The sequence below is a fragment of the Pelophylax lessonae genome (genome assembly GCF_965119305.1).
Source record: "Pelophylax lessonae genome assembly, chromosome: 1".
NCBI lineage: Eukaryota > Metazoa > Chordata > Amphibia > Anura > Ranidae > Pelophylax > Pelophylax lessonae.
Window position 1 is genome coordinate 282,794,827 of NC_138768.1, and position 21,056 is coordinate 282,815,882.

General features: G+C 41.6%; 1 protein-coding gene across 2 annotated transcripts in view; it reads right to left on the bottom strand.

Annotated features, from left to right (window-relative positions):
• LOC309545038 (solute carrier family 2, facilitated glucose transporter member 11-like) overlaps positions 1-15,603 on the bottom strand; it is an 81,000-nt gene extending 65,397 nt beyond the window's left edge. The window contains exon 1 of one of the 2 annotated variants that reach the window (XM_082244147.1): positions 15,508-15,603. In XM_082244147.1, coding sequence (XP_082100273.1) covers positions 15,508-15,522 — 15 coding nt within the window. In that variant the 5' untranslated portion in view covers positions 15,523-15,603. Of the gene's footprint in view, positions 1-15,195; positions 15,315-15,507 lie in introns of those variants that run through there. The other variant, XM_082244146.1, reaches the window with a different exon arrangement.
• Between the last annotated feature and the right edge of the window lie 5,453 nt (positions 15,604-21,056).

Here is a 21,056-nt window from a genome sequence, read left to right on the forward strand (position 1 = left end):
CATTTTTGAAAATATTTATTATATCTTTTTATGTAACAACACTGAAAAAATGACACTTTGCTACAATGTAACGTAGTGAGTGTACAGCTTGTATAACAGTGTAAATTTTGCTGTCCCCTCAAAATAACTCAACACATAGCCATTCATGTCTAAACTACTGGGCCCAAAGTGTCAATATCTTGTGTGGCCAACAATATTTTCCAACACTGCTTTAACCCACTTGGGCATAGGGTTCACCAGAGCTTCCCAGGTTGCCACTGGAGTCCCCTTTCACTCCTCCATGACGACATCACAGACCTGGTGGATGTGAGACCTTGCGCTCCTCCACCTTCCATTTGAGGATGCCCCACAAATGCTCAAAAGGGTTTAGGTCTGAAGATATGCTTGGCCAGTCCATTACCTTTACCCTCAGCGTGTTTAGCAAGGCAGTGGTCATCTAGTAGGTGTGTTAAGGGTCAATATCATGTTGGAATACTGCCCTGCGGCCCAGTCTCTGAAGGGAGGGGATCATGCTCTTCAGTATGTCACAGTACATGTTGGCATTCATGGTTCCCTCAATGAACTGTAGCTCCCCAGTGCCAACAGTACTCATGTAGCCCCAGACTATGACACTCCCACACTTGTCTTTGTATTCCTCACCTGGTTGCCGCCACACACGCTTGACACCATCTGAACCAAATAGGTTTATCTTGGTTTCATCAAACCACAGGACATGGTTCCAGTAATCTAATCGGGCTTTCTTGTGCATCATCTTTAGAAGAGGCTTCCTTCTGGGACAACAGCCATGCAGATCAATTTGATGCAGTGTGCGGTGTATTGTCTGAGCACTGACAGGCTGACCCCCCACCCCTTCAACCTCTGCAGCAATGCTGGCAGCACTCATACGTCTATTTCCCAAAGACAACCTCTGGATATGATGCTGAGCACGTGCACTCAACTCCTTTGGTCAACCATGGCGAGGTCTGTTCTGAGTGGAACCTGTCCTGTTAAACTGGTGTATGGTCTTGGCCACCATGCTGCAGCTTAGTTTCAGGGTCTTGGCAATCTTCTTATAGCCTAGGCCATTTTTTTGTAGAGCAACAATTCTTTTTTTTAGATCCTCAGAGAGTTCTTTGCCATGAGGTGCCATGTTGAACTTCCAGTGATGAGTATTAGAGAGTGAGAGCGATAACACCAAATCTAACATACCTGCTCCCCTTTCACACCTGAGACCTTGTAACACTAATGAGTCACATGACACCGGGGAGGGAAAATGGCTAATTGGGCCCAATTTTGACATTTTCACTTAGGGGTATACTCACTTTTGTTGCCAGCAGTTTAGACATTAATGGCTGTGTGTTGAGTTATTTTGAGGGGACAGCAAATTTACACTGTTATACAAGCTGTACGCTCACTACTTTACATTATAGGAAAGTGTCATTTCTTCAGTGTTGTAGCATGAAAAGATATAATAAGATATTTACATAAATGAGAGGGTTGTACTCACTTATGGGAGATACTGTATAAGCAACCATTTTTTTTTCTGAATGAACACTATTCATTCAATGTTTACTACTGTGACTAGCCACAGCTAATCACATGATACAGGTGAGCTTTGATTGGCCCCGTCTGTGCCATGTGATCACTATGATCAATCACAGAGCTCATCACAATAGTACACAATGAAAGGCATGAATCAAAGCCTTTCATTGTGTGCAGCTGTCATATGATCTGCTGTGATTTGCCACAGCAATCACATGGTTCCGGCAGCTGGCCGGTAAAGTGATCTGTCATTGGTCATGTCCAGTGGACATAGCGGGCAACAGATTGTGCTGGAGCACGGCCTGTGGCGTGATACTGGGAGGATGTCATATGTCTTCCCAGGATAACAGGGCTCCTGCCTGGCCATCATAATACAATAGGCTGGATGGGAAGGGGTTAAATACCACTGAATAAAGCTCTATTTGTGTGAAAAAAATGACAAAAATGTCATAAGGGTACAGGGTTGCACGACCGCGCAATTGTCATCCAAAATGTGACAGAGCTAAAAGCTGAAAATTGGCCTAGGCATGAAGGGGGTAAAAGTGTCCGGTATTGAAGTGGTTAAATAAAGATCTAATTATTGCTTGTTCAAATAGGTAGAAAAAGCCAACAACTTCCATGAGTGTACCTACTTTTTCACAAGACTGTAAGGTCTTTCTTAACATGTGGCTGTCACTTCCACGTCCTAAAAAGTGATCTGCAGTTGGTCGGGAGGCAATATGTCACCACCTCATCGCTTGCTTTAACTCTGTAAATGCCACACCAGAACACTGCAAAAAAGGGCAATGCATGTGGTTGTGGGACAGCTATGATGCAGCCCTATTTGTTTGAACGGGTCGCATTTAGCTCCATTACTGCCTGCCTAATGTGACAGGGGGAATCATGTGTACACCCCTACCAGTGTCCCTTTGCAGCTTATGGGTAGACAGTTAAGCAGCAGTAAAAAGTCCACCTAACTGCATGTTTTTACCCCCCACCCAACTGCAAGTGTAAACAACCGTACTACAGGTTCTTTCAGTTACATGCATAACTGCAAAGTATACAGTAAAATGCCAAAACATTGACAATCACTCATGATATTATAGATTCCCTTTAATAGTCCATACCAGTGTTTCTCAACTGGGGTTCCACAGTTTCACTCCTGGTCCCCCTGTACTATTCTCTCCTGGCCCCCCCCCCCTGTACTACACAGTTCTTCCTGCCCCCCCCATACTGTTTCCTCCTCGCCCCCTGTACTATTCTCTCCTGGGCCCCACTGTACTATTCCCTCCTGGCCCCCCTGTACTATACAGCTCTCTCCTGCCCCCCTCTACTGTTTCCTCCTCACCCCCTGTACTATTCCCTCCTGGCCCCCCTGTACTATACGGCTCTCTCCTGCCCCCCTCTACTGTTTCCTCCTCACCCCCTGTACTATTCCCTCCTGGCCCCCCTGTACTATACGGCTCTCTCCTGCCCCCCTCTACTGTTTCCTCCTCACTCCCTGTACTATTCCCTCCTGGCCCCCCTGTACTTTACAGCTCTCTCCTGCCCCCTCTACTGTTTCCTCCTTCTCCCCTGTACTATTCCCTACTTGCCCCCTGGTAATGTTCCCTCATGGCCCCCCTGCACTATACAGTTACCTCCTGCCCCCCCTTACTATAGTTCTTTCCTAGCCCCCCGTACTATACAGTTCCCCCCTGCCCCCCCCCCCCCCCCTGTTTCTTCTGCCCTGTACTGAGCTGTGCTCTTCCCTTCATTCATGTACTGTTCCCTCCTGAATCCCCTGTGCTCTGCCCTGCTGACCCCTGTACACTGCTTGTCTTAGGTTTGACCCAAATTTGAGCATCTGTGCAAAAAAAAAAAGCAAGCACAAGTTTCACATTAGGGAGGTAAGTTTTAATATTAATTATATTGCTTAATGCTATTTATAAGATTATTTACTTATTTTAGGTACTTATATAGCGCCGTCAATTTACGCAGCGCTTTACATATACATTGTACAGTCGCATGTCCCTACCCCCAAGGAGCTTACAATCTAAGGTCCCTAACTCACATTCATACATACACATACTAGGGCCAATTTAGACAGAATATTTTTGCTATATCTACAGCTCGCTGATCACACCGATGTTCTGTGAGTTGTAGATATAAAAACTATTTCAGGGGTTCCCCGAGCTCTCAGCCTTTTTGCCAGGGGTTCCTCCAAAGTAAAAAGGTTGAGAAACACTGGTCCATACACAATGATTTAAATTAATTTTAAGGTTAATACATTGCTGTAGCTGTGGGGCTAAATTCTGCCAAATAAATGTAAACATTGTGAGTATCTCATTGTTACCTATCTTTTGTTATATAACCTAATACATAGTAACAATGTGCACACATTTCTGTATTCCCAAAATGATGAAATTAGATTCTTCAATTTTCACTAGATTTTCTTTCTTGATGTCATTTAGAACAGCTGATTCTGGACATAAAATGCTTACTAATACATGGGATTTCATGTTTTTAAGGGTGTGGATACACAGCACAAAGTTTTAATGAAGAGAAGAGTGACATGTCACCGCAGAGAAGTGCAGGGAGGTGTACAGATGGCAAGGAACCTGATCTCTGATGATGAATACATAGTGTAACCAGTAGCCTGGACATGTGTAAATGTCACAAATTAATCTAAATGACTAATTTATTGGCTGAAAGACTGGTGTTTAAATAGAGTCATGCAGTGGAATTGGTATTTTCCCAAAAAGCCTGAGGCACAGCGTAATAATGAAAACCACAGTTCCATATATCCATCAGTGCAAACCATTATGATGAGTTAAAGCTGAACTCCGGGGAAAACAAAAATGCTTCTTTGCCCTCACCCTGCAAGCAAATGCTTATTTAGGTCTAGGAGACCGTAAAAAGCATTTTTATTTACCCAATCCTTTGCAGCCACTTCTCCACTACATTCTGGTGGTTGGATGCTTTTTGAGAACATCAACACCAAAGGGGAACCCAAAGCCCTGCACTGGATTTATGGAGTAAGGACGTCAAAAGACAGTCTACTGCCTGACTCTAGGAAAGCCTCGGCTGCCTGCGGAGCAGAAGGTTGGGTAAGAAAAATTGCTTTTCGTGGTCCCCAGACATAAGCCAGCATCTAAACCTTGCAGTATGGGGCAGCTCCGCTGCAAAGGAGAATCCCTCTCCCACACAGTGATTTTATTTAAAGCTGCCCTAGGCATCATAAGGAGGTATTTCCTAAGATTAGTAAATTGGCATTTCTTTCTTGAATAGCGTTCCTCCAGATGCATGCAAAGCTTGACAAACTGCAAATCATAGTAGATGCACAATGTGCAAAAAACCCAACCAAAACAGAGTTCTAGGAGTGGAAATGCCCCTTTAGGGGAGGTGCATCCAAAAATTCCATGCATATAGAAATATACCCCACCAGGATAAAGAACCTCAAAGGCTACTAATGCGGTATAAAATATAATTTATTGGACATCAAAAGTACAAAAAACAGCATAAACCCAAAGACCGAGTCAGTCAGCAAACCCATGGAGGGTGCAACCCCAGCCTCCAAACATCCCCTGTCCCACCCAAACAACTCCCCCATCCAACCTGCCCTGCAACCCAATGTCCCAAAAGAGGACTCTATCACCTAATCTCCCCTCAAAAACCCCATCCTCCCCTCCACTGGCCAGAAGAATCCTCCAAAAATAATATAAAAAGGGGGCGAATAGTCCAAAAAAACTAGATGCACAATGTGCTGGAGGCGGGTCTAACCTTCCTTCTATCACTCTATCCAAAACTGCAAGAAACATTTTTTAAATATATTTCTGCTATTGTGTTCTTATCATTGAATGAACACTAATGTATGCATAAAGAAATTAAGTAAAATCCTCAGATTGGGTAGATATTATTCAGGTTCTTAATAACACAGCTATACCAACCCAAAGGCTGCCCTTTTCTTTTTTGCTTATATACTTCTAATCTTGTATGGTCACGTGTGTTCTTGTACGTTAGTGTATTAAAATGCCATAAAATGCAGTGATCCAGTAAACACAGTTGTCATATTACAGTCTGAACATCCACATTCTATAGAATAAATTGTATTAGGTGATTGCATACCAGTTATATGTGTCTAGAAAATCACCTAAGGCTACTTGAGCGTTCAGAACTGCTCACTTTCGGTTGCATGAATTTCTGCCATCCTTTACTGGAAATGGAAAGAATTTCCACTATAATAATATAAATGTAAAACATTTTAAAAGGGTAAGTAAACCCACAACAGTATTTAAGATATGGCCTGGAACCTGGTGGGTTGTGTCACCTTTTGGGTTCGTATATCTCTACAGAATATTGAGCTGCCATTGCTATGGTTACTGACCCTTCTTCACACTTAGAGGTGTTCTTATGCTCCCTAGATCATTCTCTGTGATATACAATAGATTAACAATGCAGCAGGAAAAGCTGGAGCCTATTATAACAGTTGTGACAGACGTAAAGACCTGAGAACTAAGCTCATGCTATCAGAGTCCCTTGGAGATATAATAAACCATTAGGTAGTTTCAAGTTAAAGTTTAAGCTTTCCCTGGTTCCGTCTTCCCCCTTCATCAATATGCTAATAACCAGTGGCATAACTAGAACCTTCAGGGACCAGTTTCAGGAAACCATAAAGGGCCACCTGAACAGTCAGTGATCGGTACAGACCACTGACTCTATTCAACAAGACAAGGAAGCTGCTGGTAAATAACACATTTACTGGCCCGTTCTCTGCTCTCCATCCTGAAAGAATCCCCCACAGCAATCGGTGGAAGAGGTGAACACAGCAGTGCTGCGGGAGATAAGGGGAGGCGGGGGGAGAACACAGGAGCATGATCACAGCAGAAGGTGGATAGGAGGGTCGGCGGGGCAGCACTTAAATTAAACAATCCCCTCCATTTTCAGTGGCTGCAGGAGGAAAATGGAGGGGATTGGTTCCTCTATATCAGTGATGGCGAACCCATGGCACGCGTGCCACAGCTGGCACGCAGAGCCCTCTCAGTAGGCACGCGAGGAAGAAGAGCGCACACCACTGACCGGCTAACCTTTACAAGATCAGCAGTTTTGTGGGGGTGCAATAGTGAGCAGGGCAAGTAGAAGTAAGCAAATAGGGGGGCTTTGGGATGCAGAGGTGAGTAGCTGGGTTGGGGTGCATTTACATATGAAGCATCCCTTGCTGCTCTTCTAAGAAGTAATCCACAGTGGATCAATTTTCAGACAGCAGTTGGCAGGTGGCTGGGAGGCGATATATCACATTCCCACCCCCGGTATTAACTCTGGCACTTTGACAGATAAGTTGGTTTTGTGTTGCAGTTTGGGCACTCGGGCTCGAAAAGGTTCGCCATCACTGCTCTATATGCTGCCCCTCCTATCCAGGTGTACAGGGGGCCAGACGGACCCCCTGGAGCATTAGGCCGGGTCACAGTTCTGACCCCTGTATGTACACCCCAGCTAATGACATTATTAAACCAAACTTGTTTTTATGACACACCTAATGTTCTCCTCTTTAGGTCCCTATGCTTTTCTTTCAATGTAGGAAGATCATTGCTAGTGAAAAGGGCCACAGAATCCTGTGGAAACAGGTAGCTAAGGAAGCGCCAATATATACTGCTGCTGAGCCTCCCTGAAAGAAACTGAAATCCAATTATTGAAAGTAACAGGCCAGGGAGTAAAGAGCTAAATTATGCTGGGCATCCTCCTGCCAGGAGATGAGATGGGCTCTATCTGACTTGCTGCAGGTTTTAAAGCACATTGTGAGAAGCTCACAGTGTGCAGTGAAATCAGAGCAATTTCAGTATAGTTAAGGAGTCTGTACAGCCATGCTAATTGAAGGGAGAGCTTTAAGTTCCAAGCAACTGACAATCACCTCTGCTAAAAATAATATACATTTTAAAGACTAGGTCTACTTTTTTTTTTTACAAAAAACATATTAAAAGCACCTATATTTGCACCACAAAATGTGCATTTATTATAATCTTTCAGTTAGAGAACTGGAGGAAGTGTTAACCACTTTAAGACCGGAAGGATTTGCCCCCCTTAATGACCAGGCCCTATTTTGCGATTCAGCTCTGTGTTACTTTAACTGTGTTTACAACAGCCGACCGTCTTTCTCTCTCAGCGGGGAGCGATCTCCGGTGTCAGGCGTCAATCGGAGCCGCCTGAACCCGTGCATCGGCTTCCCTGCTGCCGAGTGGGAGCGGGCGTCCCCTAGCTTCCCACGGGCGACCAACGTAGACCTACGTTGGTTTGCGCAGGAGAGCCACCCTGCCGCAGTAAAAAGGCGGCGGGTGGTCGGGAAGCGGTTAATGGGCTATGAGGCCTGCTGTGGGGGGCACAGAGGACTTGTAGTTCATGCATTTACAAATCTATGAAAAATGTATGTATCATGATCTCTACAATTTTCAAAAGTGACAGCTACTGAATGGGAGAAGAACCCCAACATGCTGTCACAGAGGGACGGGGGCTCCCATTTGCACCATGTTACACCCTAAGTACATGTAACATGGTTCAAAAGGTAGAGCATGTAGACCGACCCTTTAATAAGAGACAGTCAACTTTTTTAACATGTGGAGTTCCAAGCTTTCTGTGCTTGATGAAATACTCTGGTTGATTTACTAAAGGCAAATAGCCTGTTCTCTTTGCATGGAAATTCTCTCTTTGGAAGCAAAATATCCCTTAGCTTAGCGAATGAGTTGAAACTCTGCTGACTTCCATCACTGAATCATGTGCAAGCAGAAATATTTTTTTTCCCTCACCTGTACGTTCTTGTATATGGGATGGCAAGCATCTATATTATAGATATAATAAATAACTTACACCAGACAGCTTTTTGGATAATAACTTGGCCACGGCCTTTATTTATTGGTTTATAAATTAATTAACTCATTAATCCATCAATCAATAATTTTTTCACTTTTACCATTAGCATAACTTTGCAATACATAACACAACTACCCAGCTTTGACGCTCGGGTTATCACTTAACCATATAAAGACACCTCCATATTTTTGTCCCCCTTTCGAAAAAGGTGACCCTACCACATAAATTTATAAGGCCGTGACTTTAATAATATATGGGCGGGCGGGCGGGAAGCTCCGCTCCGGCTGATCTTCTGAGGTGACTGACTCCGCGCCCTCGCTCCCACTCCTATATATAGCCTGCCTCGTTTCCAGAAGCTTCGGTCACCTGACCTCCCGCAGGCAGCTATTTTTGGCCAATCAGAATCCTCCCACCTCCATATCTCCCGCCCAAACGCTCTATACCGGGGGGGGAGCTAGAAACTGCCTATCTGCAGCCCTCCCATGAGGAAAAAGTAGGAAAATGGGGTCCCTTGAAACCCCTTTCCCTTTTTCCATTCATTCTTTGCAAAGTGACTAAACTAAGGAAAGTTTCCCTTGAAATAAACAATTTGTAAATCAACCCCAATACATCTATTCGGACTCCTCTCGGCTCAAGGTGTTCAACTTGACTGCCGGTGAGTCACCACCCGGAATGCTGTATACAGCACTGTTTTATGGATTCTGGCACACAGCATGATAGACACTGTGTTCAGATTCAGCAGTAGGCAAATCTTCTGGATTTGCACTTAGCAGGCAGTCTAAGACTGCTTCATCAGCACTAGAGGTATTTTGTAGGTGTTAGGTGACTGTCAGGCAGCTGGCAATGACAGTAAAGTGACCATCATATGTCATTTTGATGTAGAATTGGGAGTATCAGGGAATTTTTCTGTTATCTGAATGAAGGCCAAGATCCATCCTTCTGAATGAGTGAAGAACAACCACTGGCATTCATTAATCCAGACAGCTCCCTATTAATGAGCCCTTTCTATATTTCAAATGGAGGTTATCAAAGGAGCTCAATCCCTCAAGCACACACACAGAAAGCAGTATTTCTTCAGGGTCAATTCATTTTCCATCTGGCTAGTTGTTCGTGTGATAGTTTGAAGCAATTAATCCTGGGATCTTGGTCTAATTTCAGAAATGAAAAGTAATGTCTACATTCCTGACGGATTACTCACTGCAGTTATATAAACCAGCAAGTAGAGGTACAGAAAAACATTTTACACCGTCTAATAATCTATCACTTCGGTGAAATATTAGTAAGTTAAATTAATCGTATTTTCCAAGGAAATTACTGGCTGTGTTATGGCAGATTAGCTAAACTATCACCCGGGAACTTTATTTGTTAGATAACATTAGTTAAATTGCTGTGAAAATGAAACATTTCCCTTGCATGTACAGAAGGGAAAAGGCCATGGTGAATATTAGAATACAATTCCTGCTTTCACTGCAGAGCTATCATGCATACTTAGAACACAAAATGAATACTGTCTGTTATGGTGGACCTACATTACCGCACTAAAAGGTACTTTGAATACTACAGCCGGGTGCCTGCTGTAAGCCCCCCCCCCCCCCAAGAAAAAAAAAAAACAACTTTGCCCTGTATGTATGGTTTGTCATTGCAAGAGCTATTACAGAGAACTGTAAATACCCATTTAAAGCTAAAGTTGAACTCCAGGGAAAATAAAAATGCTCCCTGCCCCTCCAAGGTTTAAACACTCATTTAGGTCTAAAAGAACAAGAAAAGCATATTTATTTAACAGATTCTTCCCTCCTGCCTCCATGCTGCAAGACCAGTCCCTGACACCTTTTCTCCCATATGCTCCAGTGGTAACACGTCCTTTGACCCTGCATTGGATGGGGAGCCATTGGAGCGTAGGGGAGTGCCGGCTGCCAGGGGAGCGAAGAATCAAGTTAAATGTTTTTCCTGTCCCCCTAGACCAAAACAAGCATTTATCCATTGCAGCTCAGGAGCAGCCCCACTGCAAGAGAGGATTTTCACTTTTCCTGGAGTTGGGCTTAAAAGAATGTATAGTAGTTTTGTGCATATTTGAATATCTATTATGGTCAGGAATACTAATATTTATATTGCATATGAATATTGTGTTATCTTTTTTTTATTTGCAAGCCAGAGCATGGAGCTTTTAGCTTTCTCTCACAAGCTTTCCTTCTCCTTACCAGCTGTTGGTAAAAGCCTGTTTAACCACTTCTGGACCGGAAGGATTTACCCCTTTAATGACCAGGACATTTTTTGTGATACGGCACTGCGTTACTTTAACTGACAATTGCACAGTCGTGCAACGCTGTAACCAAATAAAATTGATGTCCTTTTTTTCCCACAAATAGAGCTTTCTTTTGGTGGTATTTGATCACCTTTATTTTTGTGTTATAGTTTTTTATTTTTTTTGCGCTATAAACAAAAAAGCATGACAATTCTGAAAAAAAACCTCAATATTTTTTACTTTCTGCTTTAAAACATTCCCAAAAAATAAAAAATAAAAGTCAAATATTTTCATCATTTTAGGCCAATTTGTATTCTGCAACATATGTTTGGTAAAAAAAATCCCAATTAGTGTAAATTGATTGGTTTGCGCGAAAAAGTTATCGCGTCTACAAACTAGGGGAAAGATTTATGTCATTTTAATTTATTTAAAAATGTTTAAGCAAAAGGATGAATTAAAATGAATCCCCAGCCATTATAGTTTCCTTTTAAATTGTAATCAATGCTGCACTGGATGATTTTGGCAATAGCAACCAAAAGTCAGCAAAACAAAAACTTTACTGGCTGCTACCTGTATGGAGAAATATGGCTTGAGAAAAAAACAGCTTATATAGAATAGATATTAGAATAGTATGGAAGTCTGAATCATAGCAAAACAAAAACAGGGAGAGTTCTCTCGGAAGTAAAGTCAGGCAGGGTTGGCAATGTAGAGATGTCACCCCTAGGGACAAGACTGAACTCTACAATAGACACCTATTTTCTGTCATCTTGTTCCCCTTTAAAGGAGTAAATGGGGTGGGGCATGGTGGTACGAGTGGTACACAGAAGTAAGTCTGAAAGGTGAGGATGGCTTGGAAGAAGACCCTGATTAGGATGTCAAAGGTCATAGCAAGCAGCAGGCAACCAACCAGCAGATGACCAACTAGCAGCCCAAAGACCAGGGCAACTATCGGATAACTGATCATCCAGCAAAAAGCCATTATACAAGCGACTGGTAGATGTTGACTGGGTAATAACCAACTACCAGGGAGCCATCGTACACACACTTTCTTGAACACTAATGAATATAGGTTCTAGGTTGTTGACCATTTCATGAACAGGTATAAAACCAAATAGAGAAACAAACTATTTTGTGCAGATAAAATGCAATATACAGAAGTTATAACCTTATTCTAGCTATTATACATTGGCTATCCCTATTAAATCAGAAGAATGATTTCAAAGAAATATATACATGTACTGTATATATATACTGTACATATTTATTTTCTCATTTATAATGAATAAAGTAAAGTAGAAGGCATATTGGGAGCACAAGTTGAATACTGAACATTAATTCTGTTTTAAATATTGTTAAAAAAAACACCATAACAGGACCTTGGCATAAATGTAACATCTGCAAAGCAGCATATCAGCTTGTACCCCTTGTATTCTGTATGCTGCCCATCTGGGCTGTATATTGATAAGAATAGTTTGTTGAGGACACAAGAACTTGAGCAGGAGGTGAACATATACTAATTTACTGTAATTGCTGTTATAACCCTGATGTCAACATGTGGCCAAGAGTCATACCCACTGGCATACTATTGTACAGAAGAGTATAGATAGCATGGGCAGGGGAAAGCAGTGCCATGTGTATGCTAGGACTCTTCAAATAAAACACCATAGTACAGTATATGACAGATATACAGTATGACTTCATGTTATATTGCTAGCATTAGTAGAACAACATTAAGGTAAGTAGTGGAATAATGTCTTATTCCAACAAATGTGACTGCTAATTTTGTTGTTCAGCTTGTATTGTTCAGATGATATCTTTACCCTATATGAGTTTGGGATGCAGAATTTTAGCACAATATTGGAGATTTACACAACAGCCCCAACCTTCTTACCACACGCACAGGGGCCTGCATTACAAGCACTGCACCTTTTCAGCAACCTTTAATAAAGAAATAAATGATCAAAGGTGCTTAATTTGTTTTTCTGATAATCTTTGAAGTTTAACTATTAGGGCTCATGCACACAGAGCGTTTCAATTTCTCCTCTGAACGCCTTTTACTCCTGCCAGGAAAAAAGCAGCTTAAACACGTGTAAAGGCGCACGTTGCACACATGTTTAGTTGCGTCAAACATTTGAACATTTATGAATTCCATTAGTTAGAATATTAAATTATTCTGGCCACTGGAATGAACGCTCAAGCGCTAAACGCGTTTAGCGCTTGAGCACGTTTCGACACATTTAGATACATCAAGCATTTTTCTGCACAAAAGCTCCTCTCCTAAACGTGCTGGCGATGTTCTTTTTTTTTCTGTCTGTAAACGCCATATCTAACACCCCTGTAAACATCTATGTGTGCATGGACACATAGGCTAACATAGAGTTGCTTTTACGGGCAGAAATAAAAAACTTCAAACACCTGTAAAAGAGTTTTTTTTTTAAGCCCCTTGTGCAGGAGTCCTTAGTAATGCTATTGGAAATTATACACATGATATTAATGATGTATCAACTTCCTATGACAACAATTATCAATATTTTTTTTATCAAGAAAAGAATCAAGGGAACTATATTTTTATCTTTTGTTTACTCTGGCCAGTAGTATACTAAAAGATCAGGCAGATAAAGCTGGCTGTAAGGTATATGAAAGGATTCACAGACCCTCAAGCTATGCCTTGTACACTCTTCATGCACATGTATAATTCAATCCATGCCTATGTAGGTCTTCATTGATGCCTATGGAGCTGTATAGCACAATACTGGCTTGTTTCTGCATATCAGAAGAGTTCAAATAGTACTGGGTACTGGTTCCCTGATGTAATAATTTACGTACAACACATAGATCACCTTAAGTTTCCAGGAAATGTGTTTTAACTGTGAACCAGTCTCCAAGCAACAGCTCATTAACTCTCTTTTTTGTAAAGGTCAGTTGTTCATTAAGAAATATGTACATCTCTATACAATGAGCACTTCTAAACACAATTAACATCTAGGCAGTATATGCAATAAAAGATCATAATTTAATGCGTTACAATTTAAGTACATTCCTTAATATATGCACCAAAAATGCTGACATGAGTAAACCATATAATAAAAGTCTGATAGCTATGGGATAAAATGATTAAAATGCATGGGTTTCAACATAAAAATTACAATAAACAAAGCAAAAGGTTATATAAGACTAGATTCTCCAAATGTATCCACTTTTTGCTTCTTTTTGCTACACAGATTTGCAGGATTTCATAGTAGATGATGGTTCTATAAAAAAAAACTGTTCATTACAAAATATGTATAATTGGGGGAGATTTACTAAAATTGGTGCAGCTATGCATAATAACCAATACGTTTCTTACTTCAGTTTGTTCAATTCAATTAACCTAGAAGCTGATTGGTTACTATGCACTCCGGCGCCAGTTTTAGTAAATCTCCCCCATAGTGTCTGTGTTTCCAATAGCTACTAATCCAACATCAGGTCCTGAGATTGAAAATGACAGCTGGAATCTGATTGTTATGGGCAGTGCAAACATTTCAAAACTTTCATGGATAAGTTGATTGTAACCACTTGTAATAACACAGCTAAACACTGTTTTATTTGCAATCAGTTAATTTTTTGTGATAAGCTTTAGGAAGTATACCACATTCTCCTTGTTCAAAGCACTACTGAAAAGAAGGTATTACATACAGTTCTTCACTATATTGCCCCAATTTCCAATAAAACAACTCTGATGACCGTGTTTTGGATATGTATTCCAGACACAAAATAGGAACAAGAGAGAAATCCACACGTATGAAATAAACAAGAGTGTAGAATACATACAATCTGACTTCCAGCTATAGCTATAAATGGCTTCTTGTGATCAACCATCACTCATTCATCCATATTTCATATACAGTATATATCCGCTTCTTACCCGGCTTCCACTCCTCTAATGTATTAAAGACTAGACATTCAGCAATCCATGTGTATGAGATAAACAAATGTCTGCTATGAACACAACTGGACTTCCAGCTATAGCTATAAATGGCTTCTTGTGATCAGCCATCACTCATTCATCCATATTTCTTATACAGTATATATCCGCTACTTACCCGGCTTCCACTCCTCTAATGTATTAAAGACTAGACATTCAGCAATCCATGTGTATGAGATAAACAAATGTCTGCTATGAACACAACTGGACTTCCAGCTATAGCTATAAATGGCTTCTTGTGATCAACCATCACTCATTCATCCATATTTCTTATACAGTATATATCCGCTACTTACCCGGCTTCCACTCCTCTAATGTATTAAAGACTAGACATTCAGCAATCCATGTGTATGAGATAAACAAATGTCTGCTATGAACACAACTGGACTTCCAGCTATAGCTATAAATGGCTTCTTGTGATCAGCCATCACTCGTTCATCCATATTTCTTATACAGTATATATCCGCTACTTACCCGGCTTCCACTCCTCTAATGTATTAAAGGCTAGACATTCAGCAATCCATGTGTATGAGATAAACAAATGTCTGCTACAAACACAACTGGACTTCCAGCTATAGCTGTAAATAGTTTCTTGTGACCAACCATCGCCTATTCATTCACTTCTCATACAGTATAATGGGCCACTTACCCGGCTTCCACTCCTCTTGTGTATCAAAGGCTGATATTCCATGGTTGGGGCCAGTGTCGCTTCAGCGTTACTCCTTTATCTAACTGGAGAAATGTCTGTGCCCTTCTCTCTCTTTTAGAAAGATTTCACCCAGTGAAAACAATATCCAGCATTATACTAGTGGAATAAACCATGCATGTTAAAATGGATCATGCAAACATAATTTAACACAAGACGCTTTGACAACAACAACCAAAGCATGTTATTTTTTAAGTCATTTGAGTCTGTAAGGATACATGGTTAATTAGTTCCAAAAAAATAAATATATCATACCTTGACTATTCCCATCTTACTTGGGGATAAGATGCCACAAATCTGACTTTAACAGCACACGTGAAATTTTCATGTGATAGTCACTGCACAGGGTTTGTCTTATTATTTTTTTTTTTTTTTTTTTAACCCTCTTCAGTTTCAAAGTTCATGTGTAGGAAGGAGAGTCAACTTTTTTTTTTTTTTAGAACTGTGCTTATATTTTTAGATGTCTGTGAATGATTGGAAGATGCATAAAACATCCCAACTTTAAATACTTTTCAATGTTTTTGAGTAACTTCCAAATGCATTAAAACCTGAGAAAAAAATAAATAAACACAAAAGTTTAATAATTATCGATTAAGTTATAAAATATATCAATTAAGAATTTTTACTGGTTGATGTGGACAACTGCTCCACTTCTGTCTTTTTAACCTTTCATCTTTTTCTATGCTTGATTTTTCTTTTCTTCAGTTGTAGTAGACAACACAAAGTATAAAATCGAAGATGCATAAAAGCCCTGAAATATTTTATCTTTAGGCTCCAGTCACATTTGAAGTATTGGGTTTCTCGTGACAAACTGTAGCGCATGAAGCTTGTCGCCCAAAAAAATCGAAGTAGCTTCTTTTGGGGGCGATAAGCGATTTATGCGCAATAATTGTGGCAAAAGCCGCACAGCGTTTTAGGTGCCATTGAAAATGAATGGCACTCAACCCCGCGTTTTTCTGTTGCATTCCAATTTGAGATGGCGGGCAGAATCTTACCGAAATCCCATAAGGCCAAACGTGAATGGAGCCTTAGGGAAAAATGAACTTTAGATGTAAATTATCTTTTTGCAATGTTTACTTTATTAACTTCAGACACAAATTGAGAGACAGTGTGAAAGATTGTATTTTCTAAACTAACTTTTGTGTAAACTAATTAAATATTTTTCATTGAGCACTGACCCTTTCAGGAGTTAAACATAATGCTAATTACTGAACGCTCTGTAAATTTACTTAAAGCCCAGCTCCAACCAAAATATTTTATATCGTTTTTGGATAGTGTGAGGAAGAGTTAGGACCTCTGTCAGTTTTATGTGAATAACTGTGTCCCCATTGGGAAAGTTTCCTGTTCCAGTAAATGTTGAAGCCAATGACGATGGTTTTATTTTCTTGACTAACTCCATGGCAGCATAATAATAGGTAGACTTTGCCCTCTCTCCTACCGTATAGGATGCTTCTACAATAAACATTATGGCTAATCCAGGCCACATATTCGTAGTTTGTCCTCCTCACCTTGTAGGACCTATCAAGAAGTGCCATCAGCTCCCCCTACCTGCTGAAAAAGACTAATAGCAGACCACCTCTTACTCTCCAGGGGAATACCCTACTTTCTTGAACCCTAAGGAATGCTCTTTGTATGGGTGTTGTGTATGGCATTTGGGGTTGTTACCTTGCTAATAAATTCAGGTCTGTTCCCAAGGTCCCAAGGGCAACGCTGTATCTTGGCCTAGGCCAACATGGCCCAGGCCTAGGATGGCACTTTCTAGGGGGGGCAACAAAAAGCCACCCCCCGCATAAAAAAAAAACAGCCTTCTCCCAGCTCCTGCACGAAAAGAGTTCCCACTGCTTGCGCTACACTTTTAGTGTAGCGCCAGTCTTATGGGCCAGACTGGGCCGGGTGGCAGTGCAGTGCAGACCGGTGGCCGCACTTAATAGACTTAATAGAACTGGCAGCCAAAAATAATAGTAAGTGCGGCACTGGCAGCAGATCTGAGCAGCCTAATGTTCCGCCTACCCTCCTCTGCGGCATACTTGGCTTTTGTAGTCTTCTGGATGAAAAGTAAAGCTGGAACATATGCTTTTTTGCTCATGGTTTTTGCAACCTGCTGATTTGTCTTAGGTTTTTCTCTATAGGAACATCTTAATGCCAGTTAATCCTGTTTTATTTAGCAAAATGTATTTTAACTAAACATACACAGGTAAAAGATCTTCCAGTCTGTGTGATATATTTTGGGGTAATTTTGCCCTGATTTAGTCCTAATGCTTAGACTATTAAACGGGTTTGTGAATGTCACATGACCACCTTCAAATGGAACTGTAGTTCGGCAGGTCCCCATCACCAGTGTTCCTCCCGGGACAAGTGGAACTGACAGCCAAGAGCGGTACCTGTGTTGTCAGATCAGCATTGTATGTCCAATAATCCACAAATATGGATTCAGCCCAACCCTATCTGCTGGCCCAATGTGATGTCATTTAAGGGTATTTTAGCAGGTGAATATGAGCACTTCCACCACTGCCATTTGTTCTGAGATCAGTTTGAGATGTTTCAGTGATAATTCAGAATTCCTTGACAGATGCATTTGACCTCCTTCTGACCTGCATTTACCTAAGCTTAATGCAGATTTTGCATTCCAATAGACTTGCATAGATATGGAAAACCTACTTAAAGCAAGCAAAAGCCTCTCAACACAGCTTAGGGTCCATTCATACCAGCCGCTGCGTTGGTGAAGCCTAAAGAGGAAGGGTGTGGTTTGCAGATGATGGGGGGGGGGGGTCTTAAACAGGAAGGGGTGTGGCCTTGGCAGGAAGGAGTGGGTCATGTTAAAATTAGGGGGTGCACGAGTTTAGTCAGGCCTAGGGCAGCACAAAACCTAAATATACCACTGCCCAAGGGTCACACAATGGTTGTGCAGCTTTTTGGCATATATGGAATTTGCCTGATTGTAATGCCTTTTATAGCCTCTGAGCATGCAGGCCCTGTTTTCTATATGTCAGGTCTGTGGAGTTCTTCTTTAAACTTGCTCAGCGTCTCTGTTTGGCAGGGATTTATTGTTTACTGCAAATGGTCTTGTGTACCCAGCAGTCCAATCCCTGTATGCTATGACTGATATGATACAGATTAGTAGCTGATGCACAAGTCCTTGTGTATCTGGCAGTCCAATTAAGCACATTTCAGAATATGCTATTTCTGCTGCTAAAGTATATCCCAGGGTTAAGGTGCTGTATTATCTTTGCTTTCCTTTCTTCATCTGTCAGTGTCTGAATGCTTGATACAGGCAGGACCATTGGTCTTGGACTTTGGAAATTCTCTTCCCTATATTATAGCGCGCTCATTGAAAGAGACAGTCTTTCCAGAAGGGTTTTTCTCCAGCAATGGACATGCACCAAACTATTTATATCTTACAGACAATAATTAATAACAAGCCTTTGGTGGTGGACTTAGTAGAAAATCTTATCAGCTGCTAAACAGGTGCCTAAAGTCTATAGTACTTCCGTGTCCAGGGAGCTGACTCAATCATTACAGACCTCTTGCCAGCCTTTTGCTCTTCAGGCTCTTCAGTCTCAATGAGACTAGACAAAAGGAAAGCAGTGTACTACTTCAATATGTAAGTCAGAACCTGCAGCTTTAGTCTAATAAAATTAGTAGAGCTTTTTGTGACTTGGTTAAAGAAGAATCTCTTCAACATTTCAGCAATGTGTATGTGGGGGTTTGTAACTTCTAGGTGGACTCCATATTCTGTGTCCCAATTGGACTTTTTTATCCCAGTCTCCTCTAATTGGATTCTGTCACTGTGCATAAGATAGATCTGGAGAGTTTTTTTGGAAGCTGGAGAGTCTTTCAGAAGGTGTGGGCGGGGCCTAATTCTGGCTGCTTTAGCACTAGACATCACAATGGTTAGCCTTAGCAATGGCAATATAGCTTCTCCTCCTCTTGTAATGCTTCTTCTCCACTTTTCTTCATCCCTATATCATCCCTATATCAAGCCCTGTTTATTTATTATGCCATGCATGCACCCCTTTATAAGGAACCTCAGACGAGGCCTTTCTTGGATTTGCAGACTTTACCTTTACTCTTATTAATACAGAACAATATAGAACAGACTCTTACAGATTCCTGCATACATAGATCTAGTTAGTTCTGTCTTCAGGCTGTCCAGTTTACACCTCATAAATAATGTAAAGTCCTTTAAATAAAGTTCATGATCCGTTTCCGGGACCCCAACTGGGTTCCAACCAAAGGGAAGTCCCCCAAAGGGTAGAATCCAGTTACATGTGGCTGCAGCCCTCCTTGTACTTTCCAATCCAAGACCCCAGAGACCCAGCCAGGTTACCTTCCCTTGTATTTATAACCTGCCACAAGGGGGCAGAGCAACTGGGTAGCTGGCAGCCTTAAGCCCTTCCTAACTTTCGGGCGGCCTGTAGTAGAGTACACCATTACCCACAAAAGGCAGTACAAAATCAACACGTAAAGTAGAACCTGGTCAAGTATTACCCCAAAGTAGGCAACTGCCTACATTCACCCCCTAATTAATGACAGGTAAAACAAGTTGCAAATATATACCTTTATCGTTACAGCAATAGAAAGTGCATTGGATGAGAACTGGTTATAAAATACCATGCAGCATAAAAATGGTTTAGCAGAAAAAGAATAAAGTCCTCAGTCAGATATAATACGCAAGGTCGGGAAAGCTCACCCACCAACCAGAGACTGGGTGGCGTCTTTCTATTTGATGGACTACTAGATGGTCTTCTCCACATTTAATAAGTTCAATTCGGTCAATGTAGATATGCTAATCCAAGCTCAGTTCTCCATAGACCTGCTGGAAGTCTGCAACAACCTATTCAGTCTGTTTTTCCAAATTGTGAAAAGGTGCTGGTGCACAAAGGTATTCCCATACAGCTCTGTTGTAGATTTGTTGATGCATGCTCTGAATCTCTCTATAGAGTGCAAATACCCCAGAAAAAGTGCAGTGCAACTATTTGTGACACTTAATCAATCAAGTACTTGATCGAGTGCAATCGGTAGAAATTATAACCTTATTTCTCTGTCGCTCATTGACAGACGTAGTCCTCGTTGATTCAACACACTCGGGTTATGCTGCCCTCTACAGGAGTAGGACTAGACAGGAAAGAAAAATGTTCTGGCCACACCCTAGGGGCAGTCCCAGAGGGTATATCCTCTCACTTCCTGCTCTAGCAAATCAGTTTTTTTCTGTCTAGTTAAGAGTAAGGACCTAGATACCTTGCTGGGATCTTCGGTCCTGGCAGGATTTTTTTCTTAGAAAAATTTTTTAGACAGCTTTTTTCTCCAGTGTTCCTGTGAGATCTTCAAGCAAGAAAGCTGAACTGGGTGACGGGCTGGATGTTGAGATCCAGTGGTCACCCCAGTTCAGCCTACGAGCGCGTGCAGGCCATAGCTCCGCGCTGGGTCGGCCGCGACATAGTCCCACTGGACGGGGACTGACCCTGCGAGTTAAACGTCTCGCTGAAACGCCAAAGACCATGAGTCACGGTGTCCGGATTGGTCGACAGCCCTCCCACCTCGGTGGAGAGGGGTACTGTCAGGAGTTGGCGCCCGCCTGGTTCCGGTATGGTGAGTAGTATGTTCCCCCTTTCCCCCTGACGGGTCTTGTGGTGAACGCGGGCCCCTCTCTGTAATGGTAAGGATGGGTCTTCCCTCTATCCTATAACATGTCACAGATCCCCCTGTTTGAGTGTGATTTTTGTGAACAAGAAGCCAGGAGGCTTGGTTTGGGAGCTGACAATCTAATTGCAAAGATGTTAAAATGATTGAAGTCAGGGGCAGTA